This window comes from Myotis yumanensis, unplaced genomic scaffold (assembly GCF_028538775.1).
Source record: "Myotis yumanensis isolate MYYU_CA2020_CCGP unplaced genomic scaffold, mMyoYum1.0.hap1 SCAF_12, whole genome shotgun sequence".
In the NCBI taxonomy this organism is placed as follows: Eukaryota; Metazoa; Chordata; class Mammalia; order Chiroptera; family Vespertilionidae; genus Myotis; species Myotis yumanensis.
The window spans coordinates 61,110,333-61,129,645 of NW_027223763.1; the positions used below are offsets into that span (position 1 = coordinate 61,110,333).

General features: G+C 37.3%; 1 protein-coding gene across 3 annotated transcripts in view; it reads left to right on the forward strand.

Annotated features, from left to right (window-relative positions):
* The window catches only part of FOCAD (focadhesin), a 279,727-nt gene that overhangs the window by 181,505 nt on the left and 78,909 nt on the right, over positions 1-19,313 (forward strand). For all 3 annotated transcript variants that reach the window (XM_070431752.1, XM_070431754.1, XM_070431753.1), the window contains 2 exons: positions 2,034-2,219; positions 7,892-8,013. In XM_070431752.1, coding sequence (XP_070287853.1) covers positions 2,034-2,219; positions 7,892-8,013 — 308 coding nt within the window. The remainder of the gene's footprint in view (positions 1-2,033; positions 2,220-7,891; positions 8,014-19,313) is intronic.

A 19,313-nucleotide genomic window follows, 5' to 3' on the forward strand; every position in this document is an offset into this window, starting at 1 on the left:
CTTGCCAAGTAGACAGATTTCCATTCCCGGGTTAGTCTATTGCACATGTGTACTTATCTCTTGACATGTATCAGCTTTGCCAGAAAAGGACCCTTCAGGGAAAGCATGAAATAACTCCTCTCATCATAGCACTAGTGTCCTCAGACACGATGATCCTGGCTTCATTCTGAACAGCTGTGCTCACACTCATCTAGCTTGAAGCGGTCATGCATGTGCATGTGAATGCAGGTATTGGGGTGTATGGCCTGCAATTGGATGTTACTTGTCCCTGTCATTTAGATGATGTATTGATTAGGGTCTTGACAGGAAAGTCACATTCAGATGTGGTAACCGAGAGTTTAATAGAGACTATTTACAGTTATGTTATCAAGGTTAAAGGAAAATCACAAGCAATGGTGAATCATCCCAGAGTGGGATGATGTCCCTTAGCTCGGAGGTGTAAGGGGAGGTAGCAGTTAGGAGAGTGAGAGTCATAAGTAGGGGAGCCAGGTCTTCGTAAGAGGCATGCAGGCAACCGGAAGCAGTCCCGTAGGTGGGTATGTGGGGGATACATGCCTGACCTCACAGTGTTTCCACCCTGTGACCTCCTGCTAGTGTTTCCCATTGGCTGCCAGAGAACAAGGGAGCCTGGTGATGCCGTTGTTAAAGGTCATTCTTCCAGGGTACAGAGCAGGGTGAGAGGGTGGAGGATGGGTCTGGAGGGGTTAATGGAAAGTATCCCATACAGTGTTCCCTGGGCTTTGAATGGAGAAATTTGGCTGCACCTTGAAGTACGTAGCGTTGACAGAGCCAGGCACATAATAGATGCTCCAGTGAGCACTTTCCCTTTAATTTAATCATGTCTTTTAACGAAGACTTTTAGATCTATTCAGAGTGAGATTCCAGTTTTATTGGGTGGATCCTTGCTTCTTGTCCCAATAATAAGAGGCACCTGCAGTAGTCTCCTTTTTGTTTTCCATATCATTTTAGTTTAAATGTGTTTGTTTCTGCATTGGGCAACCTCTAGTGGTTCTTAGGAAAATAACACTTGAATACAAACCTGCAGACTTATCAAGTATTTTGTTTGGGTATCTATTGTCTTTTGATCCCACATTTCTGTGTTACCTTATAATAAGTAAACATGTCAAGCAGTAAAGACCTTGGGCTTAATTAGGACCACAAGCAAAGAAATAGTGAACCAATATTTTGCTTTTTAATAATTGTACTGATATTGCTACAGATGATTAAACTTCTGATAATATCAGCGGTTTTGATGTTATTCTAAGCGCAGTGAAAAACCATTGGAAGATGTTAGGGAAGGGATGACACAAATTCTGGCTTGGATAGATGATGGTTTGTAGGGGTAGAAACCAAGAAATCCGTTTTTAAATTAGTCCAAATGAGGAAGAGAGAAGATAATGACTGGGCAAGTAGCAGTGAAAATGGAGAGAAATGGGTGGATTTGGGATATATTTTAAAAGTTTGATGTAGAAGGACTTGCTGGTGGAGTACATATAAGGAGTGTGGGAAAGAAAAAAGTCAAGAATGACTAAGTTTTTAAGCTTTAGTAACTGGGTGCCCTGGTCTGACTTGGGAAAGAATAAAAAAGGACGGGAATCAAGAGTCCTCTTTTTACTTTGTGAAGTTTGGCCTGAAATAGGCTAAGTTGCTGCTGCTGTGCTGGTGGTGGTGTGTGTGAGTTAAGACATGATTTCACTTATCTGTGGAATCTAACGAACACAATAAACTGATGAATAAAATAGAACCAGAAGCATGGAAACATGGAACAGACTGGTGAATCTCAGAGGAAAGGTAGGGTCAGGAGAGATTAAACAAAGAATTTATATGCATATATGCATTGCCCATGGACACAGACCATAGGGTGATGAAGGCCTGGGATGAGGTGGGAGCCAGGTGGGGGGTTGGGGGGCAAAGGGGAAAATGGGGCAGCATCTGTAATATTCTCAACAATAAAGATGTTTTTTAAAAGAATGAGTGTTTCTCTTCTAGCATACTGTAATACTCTACTTTTAATTTCCTTTTATCTCTTTCAGCGTTGGAGGAATTTTTTACATCGCTTGTGAAGCAAGAAATGGTGAATATGCCCCGTGGGGTATATCACTTGGCATTGAAAGGAGGTGCCCGCTCAGACCAAGGAAAGACTGTAGCAGGAATCCCTAATTTTATATTGAAAATGTATGAAACAAACAAGCAACCAGGTTTGAAACCTGGCCTTGCAGGTGAGCACAGTACATAGTATCCAGGTACAAGTTTTTAATGCATTGTTTTAGCTTCCATTTCCAGGCAGGCCGGAGTAGGGCATGGGAGGGCATTGCTGCCGCTGCTGCTGCTGACATGTAGGCAAAGCTGGATAAATGGCAAGAATCAGTCACATTTTAAAGGCACCGGAGAACTGTAGAAGCAAAGACGGATAGACAAAAAAAAAATCCAGAATAGGAGAACATTTTAGGGTTGTCCTCATCCCCAAGGAGGGTAGTCAGGCTCTGGTTGTGAGCTAGGATTGGGGGTTGGCCAGGAAGAGGCCTGTTGGAGGCTAGAGAAACAGTGGAGCTATTAGTGGTTCCCCTGGATGAGGGCGCTGTGCTGGTTAATTTTATGTGCCGTAATGGGGCTAAGAGATGCCGGATAGCTGCTGAAACATTTTGGGTGTGTCTGTGAGTGTGCTCAGAAGAGGTTAGCTTTGAGTCAGTAAACTGAGTAAAGAAGATCACCAGGGTGTCCGGGCCTCAGTGGAACAGAAAACAACGGGAAGGTGAATCTGCTCTTTGCTTGAACGGGAGCATCCATCTCCTGCCCCTGGACGTTGGCACCCCTGGTTCTCAGGCTTTGGGACTTGGACTGAATTATTCCTCTGGCTTCCCTGGTTCTCCAGCTCTCGGGTATATATTTCTTATTCGTTCTGTTTCGCTGAAGACTCTGACTAATATAGGAGACAAATTGGAGGTTTTCCTCAGGAGATATTTGCTGCATTTTGAGTTTGCACTGAAAGTTAAAGAAGGAGGCTGATGCTTCGGGAAGGCCAAGTGAAATCTCCTTCCGTCTTGTGCTCAGGAGACAAAGACCAGCTAGGAGAGTGGGTCTGAAGAGGGACAGTGCTTTTCACCTGAGTGCATTTACTGTCCTGGCCTGGGCTGGAGGCGGGACTTCAGGCTTGACCTGAACAAGAGGCTGGTGCAGGAGGCAGAGAAACCAGCAGAGACCTTGACATCTGTGTGGTTCCTGAGTGACAGAACGGGCGACTTGAGGAATCTCAAACACACAGCCCGTTTCTCCCTTCAGAATGACATTTGCCCAAATTTGGAACTTGAAGGGATGGGAGAGTTAGAGGTGAGCCGGAAACCTCTGAGTACAGACCTGGATCTCTCACAGTTATTCCATACTGAGGAGTCCCTTTAGGCTGCCAGTGGGAAGTCATGGGGAGTCCTGCCCTCGGAACAGGGCTGAGCCAGACATGGACTGGGATCCACCGGAGCTGTAGTTATACCTAACCCAGTCCGGTCCCCGATTTGGTTGAGGAGATCAGTGCTTCCCTATCTGCTTAACAGAGGAGAGGAATTTAGCATCATTTAGACTAAAATCTCTGTGGTTCTTTTAAAAAATATATTTTTTTATTGATTTTTTTACAGAGAGGAAGGGAGAGGGATAGAGAGTTAGAAACATCGATGAGAGAGAAACATCGATCAGCTGCCTCCTACACACTCCCTACTGGGGATGTGCCCGCAACCAAGGTACATGCTCTGCAGGCCAATGCTCTATCCACTGAACCAAACTGGTTAGGGCTCTGTGATTCTTTTATTTACTGTCCAGTATACAGTGAAAAAGTACTAGACATATGAAAAAGGAAGAAGCTAGAAATGAAGGGGACATTTCACGAAGATAACGAAGTCACCCTATTAAGAAAATGTCACTATCCTAGTCAGTGCACACAAAATAGTATAGCTTCAAGATATATGATAAAAATTAGCAGAACTAAAAGATGAAACAGGCCTGCAGTAAAGATGGGAACTTTAAAACATAGTTTTCAATAGCTTGATGAATAAGTAGACAAATAAACTGTATAAGTTTACAAACTCTCTGAACAACACTGTGAACAAACTTGACTTAATTGACCAAGAACACTGATAGAATTCCTATGCTTTTCAACAGTACATGGGAAACTTACCAAAATGACCATATGACAAACCATAAGCATCAAAAAATTTCAAAATTCTGAAGTCATTAAGCGTCTGTCCTCTGATGACAATGGGATTAAGCTAAAAATAAACACCCCCAAAATAACTAACTAGAATGTCTCCAGTAGCCTAGAAATTGAACAGTACACTTAGAAATAATCCAGGGATTAAACTAAATATCAAAATGGAAATCAGGAAATATTTTAAACTGAATGATAATGAAAATAAGCCATATCCCAACTGCTGAAACAGTGTTAGAAGGAAATTTATACTTTCAGTGAATATATTAGAAAACAAAAAAAGGAAAATAATGACTTAAGCTTCTATCTCAAGAAGCTTTGAAAAGAACAACAAATTAAATGTAATGAAAGGAAAGAGGAATTAATAATAAGAAGAATAAAAACTAACGAATTAGAAAACATAAAATAAAGAAAATGAGCAAAGCCAAAGTTGGTTCTTTGAAAAGCTTAACAAAATGATAAAGCCAGTGTAAGTTTGGATAATAAATTAGAGAAATATTGTTATCAGGAATAACAAAGGAGATACCACTTCAGAGCATATAGCATTCAAAAAGATATAGAATTTATAAAGAACCTTAGCCAGTAAATTTCGCAGTTTAGATAAGGAAATTTATCAAATATAAATGTTTACAAAACGGACAGGAGGATAGACTGTATGAGTAGTTTGATAATGTATTAAAGAAATTGAACCTCTAACAACCTTCCCACTGATACTGAATAAAAACCATGGTGCACATGGCATCCTTGGTGAATTCCTCCCCAAAATTAAGGGAGCAATAGCAATGATATTTGTATTCAATGAACTCTAACAGAGAATAGGAAAAAAAAAAACTATGAGATTGGCATACTTTTTATACCAAAATCTGACAAGTACAAGAAGGGAATATTACAAACCAATCTTTTCTATGAACTTAGTTACAAAAAAAAAGAAAGAAAGAAAATTGAACTCGGCAATAGATACAAAAGATAATACATAACAAATGGGGTCAATTTACTGTTTAAAAATATAAGTCATTATATTAATAGAAAAAGGCAGAGCAATATTTAAATTATAGCAATAGATATAGAAAATATCTTTGAAAAATTTACCTCCTATTCATGATATTAAAAAAAGATTCATATTAAACTTTGAATAGAAGAGAACTTTTTTTATTCTGATGAAGAACATCTACAATTCCATTGTCGTACTTAGTACTCAGATACTGAGATTGGGGAAAAAGATATGGATGTTTATTAGCATCACTGTTGTTCAGTATTGTAATGGAGGGCATAGCTAGTGTGATAAGCCAAAAAAGAAGAAGAAAAAAGAAGGCAATAAGGGTTAGAAAGGAAGAAATAAAATAGTCATTATGTGCAGATGACATGATTGTGTACATAGAAAATTCAGATTTATCTACATTTATCTACATAAATGAATTCAGCAAGATTAATGCATATATACAAAAGTCAACATATAAAAATCAGTGATAATTGAAAAAGGTTTTTAAAAATTAAAGAAATAAAAGTCACTAAGAAAATGCCCCCCAAAAATCACTATTATTTACAGTAGCATCGAAAAATATTGATTACCCAAAGTAAATTTATCAAAAAGTATGTAAAACCCTTATGCTGGAAGCTACAGACATTATGAAGAAAAATTTTTAAAATTCTAGCAAATGGAATGATATACAATGTCTATGGACTTGAAGACTGTATTGTAAAACTGTTAATTTTCTTTAAATTGATATGTGGATTCAACCCAATCCAAATCAGTATCCCGATAGGTTGTTATTGTTTTTCTTTGAAACTGACAAGTAGATTCTAAAATTTGTGTGAAAATGAGCAGATAGCCAAGGTAATCTTGGAGAATCAAAACAAAGTAGGAGGATTTACATTACCACATGTCAAGACTTTTTATGAAACCACAATAATTGACAGTGTGGGATTGGTGCAAGGATAGATAAACGGACCAGTGGAAGACTATTGCAGACCCACATAATAGGGCCACAGATTTATTACAAAGGTGGCACTGTAGAGCTGTGGAGAAAAGGGGTCCTTATCACAAATGGTTCTATAATGAAAAGCTCCAGTTATAAAAATAGTGACAAATTATATTAAAATCAAGGACATGTGTTAATCAAAATATACGTTGAAGAGAGTGAAAACACAAGCCACAAAATGCAAGAGAGTATTATACATGTGTCTGATAAAGAGCTCATATCTAGCATATATAATGAATTTTTGCAAATTAATAAAATATAATGAATTTTTGCAAATAAATAAGAAAAAGACAATCAAAAAACAGTAAAAAGAATTGAACACACCCTTCAAAATGAGAGTATTTAAATGTTCAATGAACATATGAGTAAACAATCAACTTAGTCATCAGAGAGATACAAATTAAAACCTCAATAAGATACCACCACATACTTAACAGATTGGCTAAAATGAAAGAGATGGAAAATACAAAGAATTGGCAAATATGTGGAGCAATGGTTACATGTTAGTACAACCACTTTGGAAAACTTGTATTGAAATCATTTACACTGTTACCCAGCTATTTCATTCTTAGGGATAGACCCAAATGAAGTCACTAGGAGACACGTACTGTAATGTGCATAGCAGCACTATTGGAGTGGCCCTAAACTTGGAAGCTATCTAAATGCCTGTTGACAGTAAAATGGATAAATAAATCGTGGTATGTTCACATGATGGATTATTATTCAGCAGTGACCGCCAATAACTGTGAATGATTGTTGCAATGATTATATTGAGTGAAAGAAGCCAGATTTTTAAAAAGCCATTTTACAGTCTAATTCTATTAACATAAAGTAGTGAAGTAGGCAAAGTGGGTACTAGAAGGTTGCTACCTTTGGGACAGGAGTGCGTGTGACTGGGAGGAGACATGGGAAAAGGCTTCTGGGATATTAACAGTGTTTTGTTTCTTGATCTGGGTGATGGTCAGACTTGTTTGTTCAGTTTATGAAAATTCATTGAGCTCTGTATGCCTATTACATGTGCACTTTTCTCTATGTGTACCATACTTCAAAAAGATGTTTAAAAATGTAACGATCTCTGTTTTAAATTATCTTACCCCTTGAATGTGTCTTTTCATTGGCTCAGAATTACCCAGGCAGTTTCCAAGACTACCCTCGCTCACTCTAGCACTTGGCTGCCTGCCCTTGCATCTCCATTGACACTGAGGCCAGCGGGAGCTGGAAGTTCAGTTTGAGAACTTGGTTGACAAGAGTGGGAAGGAGTGGGCAGAGAAGGGTGAGAGGAGGCGGGAGGGGAAAGGGAAGAATGAATGAATGTGAGTGCAGGTATGAGGAAAAGCTTGTCCACTTGTAGGTATAAACTAAGGAACCCATGTTTTATCAGGATTCAGAAATGATATGTGCAAGCACTTCTTTAATTGGAATTTATTTTTTTAAAGCTTAATAGACTCTCTAAAGTAACAGTTTATAAAATTTAAAGTGTCATGAATTGAAAATTTATTCACTTATTTACAAATGAATAAAGCTTGTAAATAAGTGATAGTTTAAATATAACTTTTATATTCTATTTTTTTCTTTCCTTAGACACCAATAGCCAAATATAACTTGCTTAGCACATTCTTTTAATTCGTAAATATCTCTATCCAGATTGATTAAATATTGATTACTGAGAATCTAATTGATGAAGTTTTTTTATAAGAAATGTTTTTATGTTTTCTTTAAGGGGGTATGTTGTTTTGTTACGATGTTTCAATGTATCAGAGTAAAGATGGCAAACCTTTGAATCGACTGATGGCCAGTAGAGGGCGAAGTTTCAAGCAGACCTCACTTGCTCTGGTGCATGAGGTAGGTGCCTGCCCACACCCTAACAGGTTCTTCTTCCCTGTTGGTTTTGGGATTTTCCTCCTTACTTTATGCTCATGAGATTTAGTGTCTATTTGGAAATAATTTTTCTCTTTATCATAATTAATTTAAGTTGTTTTTAAAGGTAAGCAAAATAGCTGACTTGCTAAAACATTTTGATATGTTTCAGAAAGAAACTGGCCTGCTTCCCCTAGGGCTTAACCTAAAATTTGAGAAAAGAATCTAGAAATTTGATTTATTTCATCAATGTTTAACATCCATTGTAAAGAATAAAAACTAACTTCTTATTTAAAGAAATTATCTTGCGTGTTTATTAATTCTAATCTTTTGCAATTATGTAGGGCACCGGTATTTATATTTTTGAAGGTCAGGGAATTAAAAGTAAATAAACATGTTTAGGTTAAAAAAAAAAACTTTGGTTTTAGTGTTTATTTTTCTTTTAGGCTACCTTTTTTAAATAAAGCTATCTGATGTCATTACATGATTTGCATGAAACCGGATCATTACAAATTATAGCAACACCTGAGGGAAGTGGGAAGCTGGGAAGTACTTGCGAAATGTGTGGTGTGTTTTTGTTTTTTTTAAATTTTTTCTGGCAGTGCTCATTCAAGTGTATAGAAATGAAAATACATGAATGAATAACAAAATATCACAGCAAAGATGATTAGCTAATATAGATGTAATTTATATAGCAATTATAAATAAAAACAAATTATTTTATAAAAAGTTAGTGGGGGCTTAGGAGCGGGGTGGAGGGGGCCAATGGGGGAGAATAGGGATATCAGTAACACTTTCAACAATAAAGATAAATAAATACAAAGTTAATGGAGATTATGTAAAAATAGGGCTTCTACACTATGTTTGTATTAAATCTTATATTGATGCACAATTTATAAATCTTGGTAACATTAATTTGGTTTGATTATATTCTGAGTGTATACCAGTGACCACCATTTAGCAAAAGTGGTTTTTAAAGACCCACCTTTATCTTATGCCACTTAGAATTCTTTCAATATTTGGTTCAGAACCATATTTGTCTAATACAGTGTCTTCATTTAACTAAGGAGGGAAGAAAGATCTAGGAAGAGCAGTGTTTCTCCGGGAAGAAGAAAAGTTTAATGTTATGAAAGAGGGAAAAACAGGTGATTTCTGGATATGGTTTCCCTAGCATCTTACTAGTGGGTGCGGAGACGGGAGAAATGTGGTACCTTTTTGTGTCTTTAAGCTGTGCACTTAGTAATGTGAAGGATAATAAAAGTATTGAATATTACTGGACAGCTGATTTTAAAATCTGATCAGAAACAAGAAAAAGTGTGAATGTGAAATAATAATAGGTAGTAACCAGCTCCGGCACTTTAAAAATGGCTATAATATATTAATTCATTTAATATCTACATCAACACTGTGAGATTGGTGCTGTTAATGTGCTAGAAACCATGGAGCTAATAAGTAGAGGAGCCTGGAAATGGAACCCAGGCCGAATCACTCCATGGTCCTTGGACTACCTCGTACCCCCCCAGGTTAAGCAGAGAGCATTTACTAGTAAAAACACCTTTGGGTCTTTCCAAGATGCCCCTGGTATTTCCTAACTCTTCTTGCTTCTGGTCCTTTTATTGTTGCAGTCCATGTGATGGTTTTCTAGCCGAAGTTTCTTCAAACTCTGCTTTGCTTTCCATCACTACATTATGCTGAGTCTTTTTATTTAAAAAAAAAAAAAAAAAACAAGTGTCATGAATGTTTCAATTTGTTTACTGGATTCAGTAATTAATTCATCCATTGATGGATCTTTGGGTAGTTTCCAGTTTGGGGCAGTTATGACTAAAGCTGCTATAAACATTCTCATACAGGATATGTGGGTAGTGGTTTCCTTTTTGTGTTTCCTTCATGACTATTGATTATTCCTTAATGACTAATGACTTTAGTGTCTGATTTTTTCATATATTTGTCATGCATACCTTTTCCTCCCTGAGGTGTCTTAATTCTTACCCATCTTTAATCAGGTATTTGTTTTTTATATATTCTGGATATAACTTATTAGAAATGTGTTTTGCGCATGTTTTTTTTTTTTTTTTTTTTTACCTAATCTGTAACTTGTTTTTTTATTTGCTTAACAATATCTTTTGGTGAGCAGATTTTTAGTTTTGAAGAATTCCAGTTTATGGTTTTGTTGTTTTGTTTTGTTTTTTTATGGTTCTTGCTATTTGTCTAACCCAAAGTCTCAAAGATTTTCTTTTTTCTATTATATTTTTTTATTTAAAAAAATTGAGGTATAACTCATATGAACCATAAAATACACCTATTTAAAGTGTACAGTTCAGTGGTTTCAATATATTTACAGTTATCACCACAATCAATTATAGATATTTTCAACACACCAAAAAAGAAACTCGGTACCCATTAGTGGTCATTCTCCAACTCCTCAATTTCCAGCCTGTAGCAACCACTCATCCTCTTTCGGTCTCTATAGATCTACCTGTTTTTGACGTTTCATATAAATGGAATTATACAACATGTGGTCTTTTTTGCCTTTTTTTTTTTTACTTAGCATAATGCTTTCAAGTTTCATATATACTGTTTCATGTATCAGTACTTCCTATCTTTTATGGCTGAATAATATTTCATTATGTGAATATGCTATAGATATTTTATCCATTAATCACTTGCTGGATCTGCTATATTTTCTTGTAGAAGTTTTATAATTTAAGGTTTACATTTTAGCCTATGATCTGCTTGAGTTAATTTTTCCTAAGGTATGAGTTACATTTGTTGAATATGCCATCCTTCATCTCGGCACCTTTGTCAATAATCATTTGTCCATATATGTGTGGGCGATATCTGTACTCAATCTTATTCCATTGATCTTTGTGTGTATATTATCATCAAAACCACACAAGTTAATTACTATTGCTTTATAATAAATCTTGAAATCAACTAATGTGACTCTTCCAATTATTTTGTTTTGCTTTTAAATTTGACTTAGGCCCTTTGCTTTCCCAAATAAATTTTAAATCAGCTTTGAGAAACCACAAAAATCCCTGCTGTAGTTTTGATTGGAAATGCATTGAATCTGTAGATCTATTTGGGCTCTCTCAAATTGACATCTTAACAATATTGAGTCTTTCAACCCATGCACAAGGTATGTCTTTTGATTATTTCAGGTCAGTGTTCTCTTGTTACAAATCTTGCACATATTTTGATAAATTTTATAAATATTGCATATCCTAAGTATTTGGGTGCTAATGCAATTCGACTTTTTTTTGTGTTAATTTCTGACTGCTTACTACTAGTATATAAACATATAATTGATACTTTTCTATGACCTTACTAAACTCACTTATGTAGTCTTGTAGTTTTTTTGTAGGTTCTTTTTGTTTTACATTGTAATAATGCCTGTGAATAGAGATGGTCTTAATTTCTTTTCTTTCTGATTTGTATTTCTCCTTCCTTCCTTCCTTCCTTCCTTCCTTCCTTCCCTCCTTCCCTCCCTCCCTCCCTCCCTCCCTCCCTCCCTCCCTTCTTTCTTTTTCTTTCTTTCTTTCTTTCTTTCTTTCTTTCTTTCTTTCTTTCTTTCTTTCTTTCTTTCTTTCTTTCTTTCTTTCCTTCCTTCCTTCCTTCCTTCCTTCCTTCCTTCCTCCCTCCCTCCCTCCCTCCCTCCCTCCCTCCCTCCCTCCCTTCCTTCCTTCCTTCCTTCCTTCCTTCCTTTTTTTTTGCCTAATTGATCTGTGTAGGGCCTTCCAGTACAATGCTGAATAGGAGTAGTGGGAACAGACTTTTTGGTGAACAGTCTTTGGGTGAAAGCAATTAGTGTCTGAACATTAAATATGGTGTTAGTATAGAGTTTTTGTCAATATTCTTTATTGGGTGGACAGAATTTCCTTGTATTCCTAAATTGCTGAGCATTGGTTCCCGGCCCCCTCACAAATGGATTTGAGTTTTATAAAATGTTTTTTTCACATCTTTTGATATGATTGTATACTTTTTTAGTTTGTTAATATGAGGAATTATTTTGATAGATTTTCTATTGTGAACCAAACCTGCGTTGCTGGGATAAACTCCACTTGATCATATGTATTATCCTACTTGTACATTGCTGAATTTGATTTGCTAACAATATTTTGTTAGGAATTTTTGAATTTATGCTCATGAGGTATATTGTTGTATACTATCCTTGAAATATCTTTTGTTGGGTGTGTTGTCAGGGTAATGCTATCTGAATAAATAATTCTGTTAATGTTTGGTAGAATATTCCAGTGAAACCATCTAGGCTTAGAGATTTCTTTAGGAATGTTTGTGACTACAAATTTAATTCATTTAATATATGAGACCATGTATTTATTTTATCTGTCCACCTGTCCATCCATATCTATCCATCTATCCACCATCCCTACTAGTCCTGAAAGAGGATTTGGGTGGCACAGCATATACGACAGTTAGTGTCTGTCTGCTCTTTTAAAGCGTAAACCTCATAAAATCAGGGAGCTATTTTTTTGGTCACATGTAGCTCCGTGCTGGTATTGGTGTGACATGGTAGACACTTCATAAATGTTTGTTGCATGTGTGTTGTGTTTTATATGTGCATTTAGTGGCATAGCTTCCTTTCCCCAGAAATGTTATTAAATTGGTGGTGAATCTGATAATTGTTGAAGTCTTACTAGGAAAAGATATTCTTGTCATTTGAACAAGCTCTTAAGTACTGTTTTGTGTTGTTATTCATTTATATGGTTTAGCCTCTCCTCCTTGCCAAAGATTACATATTCCTATAGGACAGCAGTTCTCAACCTGTGGGTCATGACCCCTTTGGCGATCAAACGACCCTTTCACAGGGGTCGCCTAAGGCCATCCTGCATATCAGATATTTACATTATGATTCATAACAGTAGCAAAATTACAGTTATGAAGTAGCAACGAAAATAATTTTATGGTTGGGGTCACAACATGAGGAACTGTATTTAAAGGGCCAGAAGGTTGAGAACCACTGCTATAGGATATTCTGTAGCCTTCTTAGCTTCCGAGATCAGACGAGATTGGGCACTTTCAGGGTGGTATGGCCGTAGACTCTGTAGCCTTCTTAATGCCTACAGCTCTTGGTGGGTGAATGAATGAACGAATGGGTAACAGAACTTTGTTTTGTATGTTCAAGAACTATGCTCTTCATATTTTGAAGTGTGTTTTGCTTTATTTAATTGTCAATATTTCTCAATAACTATGTTAGTTAAATTAAGTAATTTTCAGTGTCATGGAGAACTAGCTAATTAAAGTAATCTGTAATGAATTCTTTTGGAAAATGTTATATCCTGTTCTTTTGGGGGGAAATTCATTTTTTTCATTGACTTTTCTTGATGTGAAACTCTCCCATGTTTCTTTTCGAAGCTACACAGATTGATCCAAATCTGATTGGGTTTGTTCTGACCACCAGGAGCAGTTCTGCATACAGTAGTCTTCCCTTATCAATGGGGGATACGTCCCGAGACCCCAGGGGAATGCCTGAAACCACAGAGAGCACCAAACCCTATATATACTATGTTTTTTCCTATACTTATCTATGATAAAGTTTAATTTGTAAGTTAGCACAGTAAGAGATTAGCAACAATAATAAAATAGAATGATTATAACAATATACTCTAATAAAAGTTGTATGAATATGATCTGTCTCTCAAAATACCCTATTGTACTATATTCACCCTTATTCTTGCAATGATGTGAGTTGATACAATTTTTACATAATGAGATGGAGTGAGGCAAATGATGCAGGCATAATGACATGGTGTTAGGCTACTATACGGGACACTAGAACACAAGCATTGTGATACTGTAACAGTCCAGCTGACAACTGAGACCGCTACTAGGAGGCTGGACAAAGGGACGATTTACATCCTGGCTGGGGTGCAGCAGGAAGCGTGAGATTTTATTGCACTACTTAGAAGGGTGCTCGATTTAAAACTTATGAATCATTTATAGAATTTTCCATTTGATGTTTTTATACTGCAGTTAACTATGGTAACTAAAACTTCCTAAAGTAAAACTGCATATAAGGGGGGGACTACCGTCACACGCTCCTGTTTAGATTTCTTTAAAACTGAGTGTCCTCTCTCTCTCTTTGCTCCTTTGACCAGGAGACAAGCAGGGGTCATTTTAGATCTTCCAGGGCTTGTCCCAGCGCAAGGGGCTGTCCCCTTCTGTTCTGATTTGTAACTGCCCCTTCTCTTCCTGAAACTAACTTGTCAGCTGTTGATGAGGAAGTTGAAGGTGAATGACAGACTCCTTCCCTGTCTTGTCACTCATTGGCATTTCTAATTCTGACATGACACTCCCCTAAATTGAATGATACTGGTTTGTCCCTGGAAGAGAATGGCAATCCTGCCTCATTATTTCTCCCATCTTCCGGCACATGCAGATTGTCCTGATCCTGCTGCTGCTACCCAGTCATATTTCTATCTGAGCATTAGGCAGTGTGTTCTTCTCTCATTTTTATTTCAGGGAAACCTTATCTGGTCTTATTGGTGGCACTACTCTGAATGAAGTCTTTGTTTCTAAATTCCCTTTTGTATTGATTCCCTTTTTGTTATTTTTACCTTATAAATTAATTTTGTTTTTCTTCTGCCTCCTTTACATTTTTTTCCTAAGTGCCCAAAAGTGCATGTGATATATAACCCATTATTTGAAATATAAGGAGTGTATTTGCTTTTTCTTTCAGTTTCTTATTTATTTAAAACCCCTATATATCTTATGAAGAACATCATGTATAGCCATTCATGCAATATGAGACAATTAGATGAAAATTCTGAATAATAATTGGGAGAAGTAGTATCTGTGGTTATTATACATTCCCCTTAGAAAACACTGAAAAGTGTGGTTTGCTGTATTTTAGAGACTCCATAATTACCATGTGATGTGAGTTGTTATGGTAACTGGGTTTCCCCCCTCCTATTAAATAACACAGTAAATGATTGCTTGAGATGTGATTGAATTGTCAGCCTTCAAGCTGATTTACCCTAATGGGGTTGGGGGGGGGGGGGGAGAGAAAGGTAAACTGATGGGAAAGAATGAACGAGGGAGGAAGGGGTGAACGAGAGAGAGAGAGTTTTAAATGTCCAGAAACACCTACAAAGAATAAAATGGGTGCCATTTTACTTTAAAATGTGTCCTTTACAAGCCCCCCTTCTTGTTTTCCAATCACTATTTGTCAGGGGAGAGGAATAACAGAACATTATTTTGGGCAAACAAGATTACTGTTGACAGAAAATTGAAACCTGTTATTCCTTATATATAAGCAGTGGGACATTGGATGGCTTTCGGGTCTCTAACAGTGAGTACAAATGGCTTTTCTCCTGGGAATATGGGATGAGTGTGTGTGTTTGTCACAGACCAGATGTCGTGGCTCAGCACTCACATGTCTGTGTAGCAACTGAAGTCATATACTATTACTATTTCGATAATACGTATACCTGGGGAGCATGAAAAATGCCTTTCTTGGTGAGACTGGGGTTTGAAATCAATAGCAAGCACTTAGTTTACCTGTCAGTTTTTGCATGCTGCCCCACCTTATCCCGTTCTAGTTTGACAATCAAACAACTTCACCAAAGCTTGTCTTCCTTGATTTATAGTATTCAATGAGGGGCTGTTAAAATGGGTGTTTTTAAAAATAAATGAATAATCTTATCTGTTACGATTACCCAGAGGCAGAAAATAATACCAAATTTCTGAACAGTAAATTAACTGATTTAGTGACCATGTCGTCCCTTCTGGTAAAACGCGTATCAGTGAGGAAACAAAATCTACTCTTTTATCTGCTCTTCAGCACTTCCCTACATTGTGAATTGTGTTCTAAGCAGAGTATTTTTTTGTTGTTGTTGAGCTAGTGTTTCAGATATAGTTAATTAGAACCTGTGTGATATAAATAAAAGTTTAGTTATGAAATTTCAAAACATCAAGTTTATAATACCTGCTTCAAATTTTTGCCTTGTCAATCAGTGTTTTTATCTGGAATTAAACATTTCCTGGCGAGAAGTTTTTGGACATGCTTTTGTAAAATTTCAAATAACCGTGTCCTCACAACTTGGGTTTGAGTTTAGCTGTTTCTACTTAAAAAAAAAAAAAAAAGGCTTTCTAAAATTGTGCTTCTAGAATGATTGGAGGTTGCACATCATAATGTTTTGTGACCAACCACTTGTTTATGATAGTATGGTTTTCACATGACATATTTTTGTCTTAAAGCAAATATTGCACATTTAGTTCAGTTCAACTCAGCAGGTACTTAATTGAACACCTATGTGCAAGACACCGTTATGGGTACCATGGGAGGGATTCCTGGATGAATGAGCCATGATCTCTGCTCATAGGATTGCATGAGATTAATGTCCATACACATATGATCTAAGATGAAGTCTACTGAGTGTTACAGGAGAGGCCTGTAGTGTACTGGGAGTACAGAGATGGGAGAAGTGTTTTCGGTTAGTAGTGATGAGAGGGAAACAGGGCTTGCAAGGAGAGGAAACAGCGGGTACAAAGGTCCTATAGAATACAGGGCAGGCGTGTGAATTGATTTATAACCCAGTTCAGCCAGAATGCAGGTTAAACAAAAGAAAAGAGCAGAAAATCAAGTGGGGGAAATAGGTTGAGGATCTTGGCCAGCAGAGTTCTTACATGAGAAAAAATTATTTCTTAAAGCAAGTGTTGTGCTTTTGAGTCTCAAAGACTTTGAACATAGTACAAAAGAGTTTGAACTTTATAATGCTCCATCAAGGGTGTTTTAAAAGAAGTGCTGAGTTAATGTGATAGTAGCTGTACCATGTAGGTTGTGTCAGAAGGAGGAAAGATTTTAGTCTGTTAGGGGATTAGTTAGGTGGCCTCCGTAATCTAGGCAGGAATTATGACTAAACCAATGAGAAGGAAAGTGGGGACAAGTATAATAAACATTTCAGAGGTGGGGTCGACAGCTGAATGAGGGGAAAGAGAGGTCCAAGATAAATAAGTTTTAAGCTTATGTGACTGAGAAATCAATGGGTAATATTGATAGAAACAGGGAAGATAAGCGGAAAAGTGGGTTTTGAATGATGATGACAGTGTACAGTGTGTAATACATGGTGGGAGGTGTGTGGGTGAGAAGTACATGTTCTACAAGTAGTGATTTTCAAACTATGTATTTTTAATTTTGTTTTTATTGCAGTAGAATAGACATGCAGTAGGTTTTTCACCTTCTAGTGTATAGTTCTAGGAATTTTAACAGGAACACACATTTGTGTAACCAGTACCACAGACAAGATAAGAACAGTTCTGTCCCCCTAAAAATTCCCCATGCTCCTTTGTGGTCAGCCCCTTTCCCCCACCTCCTCTCCTTGTAACTACTGATCTTTTTCATAGTAAAACTATTTTAAAGAGTCCTTGGGACCACAGCAAACTCCAGTCTGACGATCAAGAGGGCGGAGTGCCAAGCCCCCAGCCTTTGCCCTGACTTCATCTGGACAAGTTTTACTAATCTGTTTTCTGTGTTGGCGTTCTCCTGCACATTTTGGGTGGGGTGGAAAAACTTACGTAGCTAGCTATCTGAAAACTGTTATTCTACAGTGCTACTGGTCCTGCTCTGTCTGAGCCACCTTGATCTCCAACCTGGGTTGTTGCAGTAGCCTCGGGGTAGGTTTCCTCGCTTTGACCTTTGCCCCCGACTGTTATAGCAGTCGGCATGATTCCTTTACAATATCGATCAGATCATATACTCTTCCTTCTCAAAATTGTATAATAATAACAATAAAGGCAAGTCCTGAAAAATGACCAAGAAGGCCCTGAATTTTCTGGGTCCCCTGTTAATTCACCAGCCTACTCTCCTCCTACTCCCCGCGGTGCTTTGATACTGGCCTTCTTTTGTTCTCAAACAGATCAGCCATGTACTGTGCTCATTTTAGGACCTTTGTTTTATCTTTCTTTGTCTTTAAATTAAAATTCACACAACATAAAACTAACCAGGTTAAAGTACATTCACAATATACACCGTCACATCCATCTAGTTCCAGAACGTCTCCATCGCCCTCACATGAGACATGTATCCCTCACGCAATCTCCCATTTTTCTCTCTTTTTCTAGTCTCTTCCCTCCATTGTCCCCACCACTGGCAACCACTAGCTTGCTTTCTGTTCTGTGGATTTACCTATTTCATGTAAATGAGATCATGCAATACGTGACCTTTTGTGTCTGGCTTCTCTCACGTGTAATGTTTTCAAGTTCATCTACACTGTAGCATGTATTGGTACTTCATTCCTTTCTGTGGCTGGATAATATTCCATTGTGGACATACCATATTTTGTTTATCCATTTCTTCATTCATGAACCTTTGGGTTATTTCCACCTTTTGGCTATTTTGAAAGTGCTGCTGTGAACATTCATGTAACAAGTACTTATTTGAATACATGTTTTCATTTCTCTTGGGTATATATCTAGTAGTAGAATTGGTGGGTCATATGGTAATTCTATGTTTAACTTTTTGAGGAACCACCAAACATTTTCCATAGCAGCTGAACCATTTTCCATTCCCACTAGCATGTACCTTGGTTTTTACATCTTTATTTCCTTCCAGTTTTTACTCATACTTCACCTTCTCAATGAGATCAGTCCTGACCGCCTGATTTAACCCTGTAACCCGCTCCCATCTCTACCCTCATCTCCTTAGCATTCTTCTCCCCCTTACACTACCTGCATGTTTCCCAAAACTTTTTTTTAGGCACATGCATAATATTTCATTATACTCACTACCTGTTGCTCATAGAAACTCCTACTCTTCCCCAAATCATAGGACTTACTCATCCTAACAGTCCACCAGACGCCTGTCATTGCAAGAGTATGTGTAGTTATAGAAACAGTAAACTTCACGTATCCCTTAAAACTTGGTGCTCGGTGGTTGAGAACCCTGCTTTATCATCTGCTGAATAACGGGATTACAACTTCATGATTTGGAATTATTTTGTTGATTGGGTTTCCTTCAAGGGCTTCTCACAAGTATAGCAAACTTTACAATCTATTCATACTTTAAAAAAGCCAATTGCATTTCCAGCCTAGGGACATGAACCTTTATGGGAAGCTCTATATTGAATGGTAATAGCTTCCTCTTTTGCCGGTAACACAACTGGAGTGTTGGTGATGACTGTCTTCAAGCTGTTTCCTTAGTCTCTTCTCGGTCAGAGAAAGCAAGAGAATGCATCTTAGAGGTGTGTGCATAGCTAACTCCATGAAACACCATGGCGAGGTCTCATCTCATGAGCATAAGGCGTGCAGCCTGGGGTCTCGGCTCCAGC